This window comes from Rhinopithecus bieti, unplaced genomic scaffold (assembly GCF_001698545.2).
Source record: "Rhinopithecus bieti isolate Rb0 unplaced genomic scaffold, ASM169854v2 scaffold_25291, whole genome shotgun sequence".
NCBI classification, from domain to species: Eukaryota; Metazoa; Chordata; class Mammalia; order Primates; family Cercopithecidae; genus Rhinopithecus; species Rhinopithecus bieti.
Genome location: NW_016811667.1, coordinates 728,419 through 741,398, shown reverse-complemented (window position 1 = coordinate 741,398; position 12,980 = coordinate 728,419). Strand labels below are relative to the sequence as shown.

General features: G+C 45.6%; 1 protein-coding gene across 50 annotated transcripts in view; it reads right to left on the bottom strand.

Annotated features, from left to right (window-relative positions):
- The window catches only part of SORBS1 (sorbin and SH3 domain containing 1), a 259,100-nt gene that overhangs the window by 47,074 nt on the left and 199,046 nt on the right, over positions 1–12,980 (bottom strand). For all 50 annotated transcript variants that reach the window (XM_017894526.1, XM_017894534.1, XM_017894551.1 and 47 more), the window contains 2 exons: positions 4,428–4,600; positions 1,703–1,788 (listed from right to left, as the gene is read on the bottom strand). In XM_017894526.1, coding sequence (XP_017750015.1) covers positions 1,703–1,788; positions 4,428–4,600 — 259 coding nt within the window. The remainder of the gene's footprint in view (positions 1–1,702; positions 1,789–4,427; positions 4,601–12,980) is intronic.

The following is a 12,980-nucleotide window of genomic DNA, read 5'->3' as shown; positions in this document are numbered from 1 at the left end:
CCTCGTGATCCGCCCGTCTCGGCCTCCCAAAGTGCTGGGATTACAGGCTTGAGCCACCGCGCCCGGCCGTGGCAGGAAATACTTAACAAAGAGCTACAGAAATGAATCTGCTCTATGGCCTGATGGACACTCATCATTAGTGAGTTATTACAATAATAACTGTACATCAGATGCTTTCTCTTGTTTCTTTCCATGGACAGGTGCAAGTTTCTTATTGAATACTGTTCAATTGTGCCCGGAGATGGGGAGAGGTACAGCGGTTTAACTTTCTTTCTTTTTTTTTTTTTTTTTTTTGAGACGGAGTCTCGCACTGTCGCCTGGGCTGGTGTGCAGTGGCACGATCTCAGCTCACTGCAACCTGCGCCTCCTGGATTCAAGCGATTCTCCTGCCTCAGCCTCCCGAGTAGCTAGGATTACAGGCGCCCACCACCACGCCCGGCTAATTTTTTGTATTTTTTTAGTGGAGATGGGGTTTCACCGTTTTAGCAAGGATGGTCTCAAACTCCTGCCCAAGTGATCCAACTGCCTTGGCCTCCCAAAGTGCTGGGATTACAGGCGTGAGCCACCGCGCCTGGCCACGGTGCTTTTATTTTTGTCTTTTGTTTCACCATCTGGTGGCAATAATTATCATCATCCCACTCGTCCTCAAGTCAGCCTTATCCTAAATCCTTCAGGAAACCCCACCTAAACTCTGGAACTACTCAACAAGGCAGAACAACAGAGAAAAAGGGCTTCAGACTTGAACGTGAATAGGACAGAGTTGTGTACACATGCACTCCCTCCCCCACTCCTACCAGGTCAATGTGATTTTTCCATCTCTTAATTCATTTCAGGAACATGAGCTCGGGAGCTTGTTTAATCTCTAGGACTCTTTTTCTTGGGGATGTGAGCCCCAGAAAGCATGTATCATCACAATGCTTTATCCCAGCAGAAGCTTGTGATTTTGCCCATTTGGCTGATACAAAGAACTACCTCTTCCCAAATCCCCGAGAAAAGGGGCTCTTTCCCAGGCCCTGCCAGTCACCCCACGGCAGGACAGGCATTTCAGCAACTACAAGAAAATATGCACATTGTGAAGTTCTTGGCTGGGGTTTTCCAGCATTTCTTGGTGTATCTGCCTTCTTCTGAATTGAAAGCAACAGAGTTATAGGCAACTTCCTCAAATTGTTTTATAAAATGTATCAAGGTCATTACTATTTTTCATTTTCCTCTTTCTCCTATTGCATCCTTCTCAATTTGAACAATGCTTTGTGCCAACAGAGGGGTGGGCAGCATTGGAGAAATATGCAGGCGGATTTCCTTAGGGATTATCAAGGGTGGGGTTGGGGGTGATGAAAGAGCAAACTCTGGTTTCCAGCTTACAGGGCATTAAGTACAGCAGTGGACAATCTCTTTCTGTATCTCCCATGCAGCAGTGCTGGCTGGACTTGGCATTTATAACCTAGTGCCTGTGGGGAAATCAGTCCTACTTTTTGGAAAAGTCGACCAAAAAAAAAAAAAAGTCAACAAAATTGAGGCTTTCACAAGTGATTTTCTATATGACATAGGCTCAATGTCATATAAAAAAAATCACTCGTGAAAGCCTCAGTTTTTGCCTCCAATTGCTAGACCATGTCACCTCTCTGACAGATGTCTAGAATCTTTACTTTCTTCATACATTTTTTCCAAGCAAAAGCTAAGAGATTTAAAAGATGGGATTTACCTCTTTATCATCATGACGTCTTCGAATAAATTCTTCTGTGGATTCCAAGTAATCAGCTGGTATAAAATGTCTTGGCGATTCTGAATCTTTAAAACAACAAAGTAGAGTTAAAACAGGCAAAGATTTCGCTGGAAACCAGCTTGGGAAAATAGTTCACCTTTCATCTATGATAAACATCAAAATTTTAAAGTCATTCTTGATCAATGATCAATGATCGGATTCTGAAGGAAAAAAAAAATTCCACCCCCTGCCCCATTTTTTGGATTTATTTGTGAATTACTTTAATGCAAAGAAAACTACTCAGAAGGCAAAAGGTGAGTAAAATGAGAGAACTTTCTTTGTAAAGTATCCCTACAAAGAGGCGTGCAGGACCTTATAGGGACAAGGCACACACTCACACACATACAGGGCCATTGAGAGAGGCTGCCTCTCAAAAAACCACGGGATATGTTGGGGATTGGTACAAACAGCAAGGGGTTCAAGAGTTCAAATGAACACATTTCTCAGTTGAGCTAAACGGCCAATTTTTCTTTCGAAACACAGTTTGGTGGTTAGTCTAAATGACATGGGGGCTTTGTTTTTAAAGAAGTGCAGCCACTATGAGCCATGATTAATTGCCAAGCAAAACAAACAGAAAACAAAGGACAGACCAGAAAATGAGCACCAAGGGCACAGAGGAGGAAGGGATAATGCAAGCAAAGTGGAGGGACGGGCAGGTGAGACTAGGCAAACACACAAAATGCCACCTCCGCGGGATGGTGCCAGTTCACTTTGTGGGTTGTTGTTCCTGTCCAGGCTGTGGTCTGAGTATGGCACGGAGTTTCCATTATTAATGGCCCTTGGGTAGTCCTCCAGGGCCATGGGTCTCTCCTGAGAGGGCTCTGAGCTGCGGCTAAGCCTGGCCATGGTGTGTCGGGAAGACAGGCGTGTGGGAACCACGGGCTTCCCCCCAGAAGGGGGCTGGTCCTGCTGGGGCTGACTGGGGAGGTCTGGCTTCTGGCCTACCAGGAGGCCTGAGGAGTCACCAGGAGAAGGTTGTCTGGGGTAGTGGTGGAGAGGCTTTTTCAGCCGGAAAGGAAGGGGGCTCATTAGGTAGATGTTCCTGAGGAGGGTGCTCTTGTCCCCTCTGGAATCCAGGCGCCACTCGGGCTGTCTAGAGGTCTGCTGCTGCTCATGCTTCCGGATGGTGGTGAAGCGAGTGTATGAGGCCGGGCAGGTGCCCTTGCACTTGTTGAGGCGATGTTTGGGGAAATCTCCGTGAACGCTGCTGCTACTGCCTTCTCTGCTGTCAGTGGAGATATTTGAACAGCGGTCCAGGTCATCAGAGCAGGTGGAGAGGGGCTCAGAAGGCACAAGGCCCCTGAAGCTCAAGGCATGGTGCGCCATATTGCTACATGTTGGGGAGGCATAGACCCCACTGGAGTTCATCCCATCCATCTCCTTGGGACGGAGCTTGGTTGACTCAAGGAGGGACTCAGCCGAGCGGGCTGAGGTCAGGTTGCCCCGGGACAGCACAGGTGTGGGAGACTTGCTCAGCCTACCGGACAGGTCCAGGGATGGCATGGAACGGGACCGCTGAATCAGCTGCTCAAAAGCGGTGATGCGGGAAGAGACGGTGTGCTTGGGGATGTGTTCTGAGCCCTCCTGGCTGGGGCCCAGCTCACCCCTGGACAATGCCAGGCTACTCTTTTCAAAGTGGGAGGCAAGATCCCGCACACTCGAGGAGGAGGAGATGGAGCCCAGGAAGAGGCCAGCTCGGTTGATCTGGTGCATGTCCCGATAAAGCATGGTGAACTGCATCCCAGCCTTTCTTGAGAGAGGGCAGGGCCTCCTGCCGCTGGTGCTGTACTCCTGGAGGCTCATGGTACTGCTCGACTTGCTGTCATAATCCCGTCGGGAGCGCATGAGCAGGTTCTCAATGCTCCCTCCCACTTGGAGGGGCAGGCCTCTTTTGGAATCATTCAAAGAACCGGAAACACAAAGGTTCTCACAGCTTTGAGCCTTCTCTGAGGGCAGGAGGATACTCTTCTGTTCCTGCAAAAGACTGCTGGGAGCCGAGAGCCTGGGTTTGAATTTGGAAGGAAGGATTTCCGAAATGCAGGCTTTCGCAGCTGACAGGGGCTTCTTGTGCTTACACACAGGGCCTAACGCATTGCTAGTGTTAAACGTTCGGCTATGGACTGAAGATGAAGAAATCATGTGAGCATTCCCACCTTTACGATCCACTGGTAAGCATGCAGAATAAAATAAATAGACCCATTAGGTTAAAGCTGAAAGCTGCTAAAAAGAAAAAGGAAAGGTAACATGCTCATTTGTCATAAGGGCTTTTAAAAAATTTCCAGTCGATGTCCGGAAGCAAAATAATCTGTGCTGCAAAGCAGGTGCAAGGATGCAACAACAAAAAATGCCTACCCTGCTAGAGTTAGGAATGGCTAAAGCTCAGCTAATTTCTAAGAAAAGGTAATTAGAATGAGAGAAAGAAAGAGAGAGAAATCTTCAAGGAGAGCAAGGTTGGGGGGTTCAAAGGAACAGAAACTATTAAAACCAGAAAGAAAAATGGCCGGTAAGAAAATAGGGGAGGGAATTTAAGAGGGCTCTGAGGCCTGGATGTGGGTCTGAACAAGGCAGGACTTATCCCCGTTGCTGGAGGTTCAGCACGGCCGACGCTCAGTGAATGGAGGTGGATGGGAGATGGAGGCCTTGCAGGCTTCACCCAGTTAATTACCTTTAGTGGAAGCCGAGCTGGATGGTCGCTTGAGCCCACTCAGGCCCTGAAGAGGGATGTCGCCACCTTCCAAGACACTTTTATAAATTTGTCTCTCATTCTCCAAGCTAGTGAGATCCCCAGAAGCCCCATCTGATTCCCTCTTCACTGCATGGAAGTTGGAAGAATATATACTATGAACAGGTAATTTTGAAAGAAAGAGAGAAAAGGGAAAAAATAAAGATAAGAATAGGAGTTAGTGCTTTTAACATTTTTCAAACAGCACATTACCTGCTGAGGACAAGAAATACAGCTGGCATCCTAATCAACAACTGTCCTTTCTAAAGACTGCTCTTTTTAGACACACATTTCTGCAGACAGGCCCATGGAGCCCCGAATGCTCAGGAATCTTGCCCAAATAGCAAAGTTCTCTAACTGAAATGGCTGCATTTGCGCTTTAAAAGAAAAATTCTTTTCTTTTAAAAATGCCGCCTGGGGAAGAAGGGTTGGAGGAAGGATAGGGAAGAACAGGGGTAAGATCACACATAGGGGAGTACAGGAGGACCCAATGGCTGCACGCAAGATGGTGCAGTCGAGGACATGAGTGGTGCCTCTGTCATGTAGCCAGGCAGTGCCAGCTACTCCAAGTCCACTACCTGGATTATGTTTCTGGGTTATTCTTCATAAGCATTTGGAATATTAAAATCATCAATGAAAGGGGGAGGCCCAACTGTCTTGGGTCTCCAGGAAAATCAGTGACCAAGTGAAACTGGAACCTGGGATTCTATGGGCTCTTAGTGTCACAACCACATTTGCACTCACTTCTTTCAAAGTTTGTGTTCAGAAGATTATGACATGACATGCAGTATGAGCATAAATGATTGCTCATTTATAGCCTCCATTTATTTTTATCTTGTTAAAATCAAGGTATTTCTGCAAGTTACCACAAATTCCTTTTGGAATGAGGTGAGGCACAGAAAAAAAAAATTAAGGGTACTTACTCACCGAGTCCCTCCCTTCTCCTAATCCCACTTTTCTATGCCTGCCACTAACACACTGTCATTCACACACACACACACACGCACACAAACACAGACACGCACATGCACAGACATGCACGTGCATACACACACACACACACATTTCTCAGTTAAGTGAATGACTCCTGTCCTGTAGAACCACATAGGATTCAGCTGGGCTTCTTTTATTCCTACCGAACTCAGGTTACTGGTATCATAATAGATTTTTCAGCTCTGAAGACCCATTGCTAGGTGGAATTCCTTCATCCCTCTGTTTCATTGTGAACATCAACTAACATATAGAACAGCTTAAAGAATTACAGAGTGAACACCCATATTCCCCCCACCTAGCTTCTACGGGGGCCACAAACTGTGACTGCTCGATCACACATCTGTCCAGCTATATTTCCTTCTACTCATCCAGCAATGATCAATAATGTGATGCTTTTCCATTTCGGGAAACTGGCCTTTCTTTCTGTGCATAACTGCAGCCTCTGAGTCCCCAAGATCACTGATAATGACAGCAAAAACAACTCTACGCACCTCTTGGTGAGCATCCTACATGGCAGGCACTGCGCCTATTGGTCATTCTCACTTCAATCCTAACAATCCTACTTCTGCCATTTTTCAGATGAGGAAACATGGCACTGAGAGATTCAGTAACGTATCAAAGTAGGCAGGTTAGCAGGATGGCAGGGCTGGAACTTGAACCAGGCCATTGAGTACTACACAGATAATATTCTCTCTCAGCTCCTGTTTTATTTTACTGCTTATTAATTTATTTTTTTGTAGGGACAGGGTCTCACTTATGTTGCCCAGGCTGGTCTTGAACTTCTAGCCTCAAGTGATCCTCCCACCTTGCCCTCCGAAAGTGCTGGGATTATAGGCATGAACCACTGTGCCCAACCTTCAGCTCCTGTTTTATTGATAGATACAACATTTCCCTACAACTAAGAAGGCAGTGGCTTGCACACTACGGGAACCAGAGGGGAGCTAAGGGATGCTCCAGCTCCCTATATACCATCACCGCTGAGTGGTACTCACCATATATACACCCCTAAGATGAGTGGCACCAGATGCAGGAGTCAGAAATGGAAAAGAGGTGGGGACTCTGGTAGAATACCACAACATCTCCACCTTAGAATAATAAAGTCCCCTGAGCAATACTATTGCTTCTGGCACTGGTAATCCCCTCACAGAGCTGCCACTTACTGAGCCTCACCTTGTACTCACCTCAGGCTTAGGGCTTTCCCCACCCTATTTCAAGGGACTGCAGAGGACGGGGGTCAGAGCTCCCCCAGGGCCCTCTTCATTCACTCTGGCCCCTGCAAATGCTTTTCGTCTTTACTTAGAGGAGTTGGAAGAACCTGAAGGTAGCTTGCAAGGCTGTGGCACCATATGCCAATTTAAATAAATGTGAGTTGATCTAAACTGGCTTATAATTTTGAATTTCCTAATTAAAAATAAATATGTCCCTTTTCTAAATTTCCTATTCATTATCCACCCTCTTCCCTTTGGTTGCATTTTCTGATTTTTGCCCTTCAGTTTAATGCAATGTTTCCTCTTTTTTGTATAACCCCAATAGCAAAAACATCCATGAATAGATATCCTTTATCCTTGCTGACCAACAGTTGTGGTGACTGAGGTCTCTTTTGAAGGTATGGTGTCTGAAGCCCTGCCCACCCTGGTTTGGGGCTACCACACCTCCTTCAGCATTGGAGAACAGTAAACTAAATTGGGCTTGAGGCTGCCTCCATACTTTGAGTTCCTATTCTTCTGCAACCTAACTATGTAAACACATTACAATCTAAAAGTATGCTCTTATAACAAGCAGCTGAGTCTCAGCCAATCACAGCAGCCAAGCTTCAGCCAATACCAGGCTACCAACTGATCAGCCCATGTCTATATAAATGCCCAAACAGGCAACTGTGGAGCTGCAACCAATCCAGCTGTAGCTGTACTCACTGTCTTTTGTCGTTTATAAATGCTGCCTGCCCATGTTGCTGGGTGAAGCTCTCTGAACTGCCCCTGGTTCTGAGGGCTGCCAGAACATAAATCCTTCTATGTCTTAAATAAATCTGCTAAATTTAATTTGTCTAAAGTTTTTCTTTTTTTTTTTCTTTGAGACGGAGTCTCGCTCTGTCTGCAGTGGCCGGACCTCAGCTCACTGCAAGCTCCGCCTCCCGGGTTTACGCCATTCTCCTGCCTCAGCCTCCCGAGTGGCTGGGACTACAGGCGCCCGCCACCTCGCCCGGCTAGTTTTTTGTATTTTTTTTAGTAGAGACGGGGTTTCACCGTGTTAGCCAGGATGGTCTCGATCTCCTGACCTCGTGATCCGCCCGTCTCGGCCTCCCAAAGTGCTGGGATTACAGGCTTGAGCCACCGCGCCCGGCCAAGTTTTTTTTTTAACAGAGTGACTGACAACAGCTTCCATTCTGCTGTGCCTGCTATCCTTTGAATTGCCTCAGCTTTGGCCAGAACTATTTTTTTTGAGACAGAGTCTCACTCTGTCACCCAGGCTGGAGTGCAGTGGCGCCATCTTGGCTCACTGCAACCTCTGCCTCCCTGGTTCAAGTGATTCTCCTGCCTCAGCCTCCCGAGTAGCTGGGACTACAGGTGTGCGCCCCACCCCAGCTAATTTTGTATTTTTAGTAGAGATGGGGTTTCGCCATGTTGGTCAGGCTGGTCTCGAACTCCTAATCTCAGGTGATTGACCCACCTCAACTTCCCAAAGTGCTGGGATTACAGGAGTGAGCCACCACACCTGGCCTGGCCAGAACTTCTGAGTCATCTTCCTAAGTTCCTAATAACTTTGTTCTGTCATGACTCTTGGCCATAACTGGCTGCCTGACCTCACACCTCTGCTCTACTTCACCAATGGTCAGATCTCACCCTGCCCCAACCCCTCAGCCACCTCACTCTCTGGCCTTATTCTACCCATTATCACCATTTTTCCCTGCTTCCTACCAGAACGATAAACCAGCACTCAGGAAATCTCTCAGAATGGATTTGCCACACAGCCAATTGTTTTTTTTCTGATACCAAAGCTAACAAAACATGCTTTTTCCAGATGTGCAACATTTTGAAACAGAGGCACTCCTTGTTTAAAAACGATACCTAAGAGCTCTACAACAATGCTGTGTCACCCAGGCTGGAGTGCAGTAGCATGATCTCGGCTCACTGCAACCTCTGCCTCCCGGGTTCAAGTGATTCTCCTGCCTCAGCCTCCCAAGTAGCTGGGACTACAGGCGCCTGCCACCACACCCGGCTTTTTTTTTTTTTTTTTGGTATTTTTAGTAAAGACAGGGTTTCATTATGTTGGCCAGGCTGGTCTTGGGCTCCTGACCTCATGATCTGCTCACCTTGGCCTCCCAAAGTGCTAGGATTACAGGCGTGAGCCACCATGCCTGGCCACAACAATGTTTTTAAGTGTATCATATCCATCAGCTCTTCTAATGTTGAAGAAAGACCATTTGTTTCGCCGTACAAAAGGGGAAACTGAAGATCAGAGTGTCCAAGTCATTTGCCCGAGGTCACAGAGTACTTGCTCTGTTCAAGTGTACCAGAGAGGACGAGAGAAGCCGCCTCATCCCCTCAGCTGGTTGAGAAAGGCCCAATCAGGAATAGCAGCTGCGTACTTAACCAAACAAGTTCAGTTCAGAAGCTCAGCTCTGAGCAGCCTTGATTAAGCCAGACTTTGGTTCAGGAAGAGCAAGCAAGAAGAGCTAGCACAGAGAATTCAGCCTCTGGCTAAGATGCAGAGCTGGCTGCTGAGTTTCAAGGGGATTCAACAAAAACACACTCGCTGGAAGAATAAAGTGAGAGAACAGAGCAATCATCCTAGGGCCAACTATTTCCAATTGTGCTAATGGGCAGGCTCTGGAGGCAGTGGACAGAGTCCTGGAGACTGGGATTCCCACCTGACTCCAGTAAGGAATGTGGATCAGTGGAGGCAAACCCATTCTTGTTGAAAAACTTGCAAACAGTCTGTTTCTCTTGGCCTCAATTTCTTTCACTTGCAAAACTAATAGGCATGAGGAGATTGTACAAGAAATCCACCTGCAAATCTGTTATGTACACGGACACTTCTTTTGAGCTCTAGACACATACATTCAACCGCCTTCTAGACATCCATCTGAATGTTTCTCAGGTATCTTAAACTCAACATGTCCCAAACCATCATCCATCGCCCAACCCAGAAAGCTCAGGAAATCGGCCCCCTTCTCCCTCTCCTTGCTCCTTAAGCCTAATCAGTTATCAAGTCCTGCTTCTTCCCTGTCCTTGACCCAGCTCACATGAATCCCTTTGCCCTCCACCTCCCGCCTTATCATCGCTCACCTACAACTGTACAACAAACGCACATTGCTCCCCGAGTCTCCAGCCCTGACGCCCTCCAGTCATCTCTGTCTAGAAAAGATCTCATCATGTCATTCTACTGCTGATTTATTTGGTCAACAAATATTTACTGAGCATAAACAGGCAACAGAACAGACAAAAAGTTCCAGCCTCATAAAGCTTACATTCACCATTCAAAATTATTTAGTTATTTCAAGAAGAAGAAGAAAAAAAAAAAAAAAAACCTAACTGTTGTTAACTGTGGCTTTGCAGGAGGGAGTCTAGATAATCTTCTAGAAATTTCATTTTATAGTCTTTTGTACTGCACGAAAAACATTATATTTATGATGATATTGTTATTCACATTTTATTTGCAGCTTCTCTATAAAGTTTAACCTTTCTCCCTCCACAAAACAATAGGTGCTCACTCCTCCCTCCTGGGCCCCATCATTGCATTTACCCCACTGGACTCTGGTTATTTACAAATCTGTCTCCCCTATTACACCTGGAACCCCTTGAGGGCAGGAAGTTTATCTTCTTAATCTTTGCATGTCTGGTGCCTTGCGTGGTTGTTCAATAAATATTAGTGGAATAAATGATTCTATAAAATTAAATGACTACATGCATACAGATTTCTGACACATTTGTAAAGACCAGGAGGACCTCTGCTGTTTCATACAGTTCTTCAGGTTATGATCTGTGTTTTGTTCTCAAATCAGATTAAAGGGAAAAAGTGTTTTCTAGTCTACCATCACCACGTAGAAGAACTGCTTGTTCTTGAGTGCCACCTGCTGGTCAAATAGAGTAAAGCTTTTTGGTTAGGCAAAGAAGTTAATGCTGAAATACATTGAAATGAAAATAATGAGTAGTTAAGACTACTGATTTATAGACCTGAAATGCTAGGAAAATAAAGCACAAAACTGGACACACACTGTGATGTTAACTATAAAAAATATATACATAGAAGGCAAGGACTTGTATTAGGATATTGGGACTATGGGTAAATTCCTCTCTGTTCCCAGTTCTTTTAATATTATCATATGTAATCAGTGTGAATTAATAAAATTCTCAACTGAAGTCTGTCCAAGATATTAAAGTGGACTTAAAACAACGCCATCACTTCTCCAGTTGCCACAAAACTGTGAACCTGGGCCACCTGTGACTACTCCTTCATTCTTTGGGTTAAGGTCAAGTCCTGCCAATGTTTCTGCCTACCCATCCATCATTCCTGTCCAACCAGTGAAAACGGCTAAGTTCAACTTATAAGCTGCCTGCCTCAGGGCTAACCAAGTTGGATTTCAGTTAATTAAGATTTACAGATCCATCCATTCATTGAGCAAACATTTACTGTGCTTTCCTTTGTGTCAGCACTTAGGCTGGTTCCTCACCAATTTCAGATACAAGAAAATCTTACTCATTTGAATAAACTGGGGGGAAACCAAGCCCGATTACTGAAAAATCCCCAAATGGGAGAATAGCAGGAGGAAAACCTCATTTATTCCTGCCAAGTATTTCATGAGAGCTGAAAACAGAGACTTTGAAGACCTATTTTCAGTGATATAAATTAGAATTCTTGGTAAATTAACAGATTGAATGTCTTCATGCACATTCAGAGTGTCTGAAAACAATTTGCTCTTTTAATCAGCTTACATTAGTACCCTCCAATCCTGCTAACTCAATGTCATAAACAGTTTCTTAAATTGTTGGCAGGGGTTAAGGTTGTTTTTTGTTTCTTCTTGAGACAGAGTCTCACTCTGTCACTCAGACTGGAGTGCAGTGGTGCAATCTTGGCTCACTGCAACCTCCGCTTCCCGGGCAAGCAATCCTCCACCTCGGCCTCCCGAGTAGCTGGGACTACAGGCATGCGCCACCAAGCTCAGTTAATTTTTAAAGTATTTTTTGTAAAGAGGAAGTTTTGCCATGTTGCCCAGACTGGTCTTGAACTCTTGGCCTCAAGTGATCCCCCCCACCTTGGCCTCCCAAAGTGTTGGGATTACAAGCGTGAGCCACCATGCCAGGTCTAAATTGTTTTTTAATAGCTCAAAAACATTAAACCTTAGTATATCTTCTGCTAACTTATTACCAAATTTTGAATCAGTATGGAGCACATGAGAGTTAACTGCCAACCCCAGTGCCTTGGCCTAGAGCTTCACTGTTCCTAACCTGGATATGGCTCTGCCCTGAACCTGCTGAGGAACTATGGCATTACACTGCTTTGATGTGCCTATTTCCTCATCTATAAAATGAGGATTAAAAATAATGCCTCATCTTGGAATGTTCAGAGGATTAAATGAGGTAAGGTAGATAAAATACCAAGCACAGGACCTGGCACATAGTAAATGCCTGATAAATTGTTAAAATGGTGTTATTCAATACCTGTGCTCCTTTCTCCTGACTGCCTGTGGCAGCATTTGCCACTTTGCCTTTTCATTTACTAACCTTATTGGTGTGTGTGTGTGTGTTTTGTCCCAAAACTATTAAGGGACTATATCTACATTCCTGTTAGAATACAGAGCTTAGTGCCTTGGATCCAGTAGAGCTAGGGAATTCACTCAGCCAGCTGTCCCATGAAGCCCTTTCTGTCTTGTGTAGTTTCAGGGGATGGAGGTGAGGAGGAGAAGGAGGAGAGCAGGCAGCAGGGTTAACACGGGCAGTCGGGACTGCCAAAGTGGCAAGCTGAGAATAAAGAGGTGGCCTGGGGGGACCAAGGAGAGCTTGCTTGGAGCTGTGGCCTTGAGGACACCCTTTATCTGCAGGTAGCCTAGGGTCATCTGGTGGGCTTCACCTCTGAAGGCACATCTCTAGGACCCAGAGGACCTGTGACTTATTGTCATTTTTAGAGCTGAAGGCCCAGCTCAATTGGAAACTCTTTAAAAGGGAGCAAGCTGCAGAGCCAGAGTGGGGGACACGGGTCCCGATGCTACACCTGAGCCCTGACACCTGTCATATTGGTGACTTAGTCACCAACCCCACAGTGAATGCAAGAGACTTTACACCAGTCCTTCTCCAAGGTGGGAACTCTCCCCTAAGGCAGTGCTTCTCTAGCTGTTATCTTAATATGTCTTCTTAATTTCTTCTTATGCTCCTGGGTATATTAATCATGAAACATACATATTTATAGAAGAAAAATTAACATGATGGATCTAGCTAGAGTGTTTGATCACTACCCTAAAAAGATTAAAGTTTTCCATTTTTCCACCAAAATACCCAAATCCCTGCT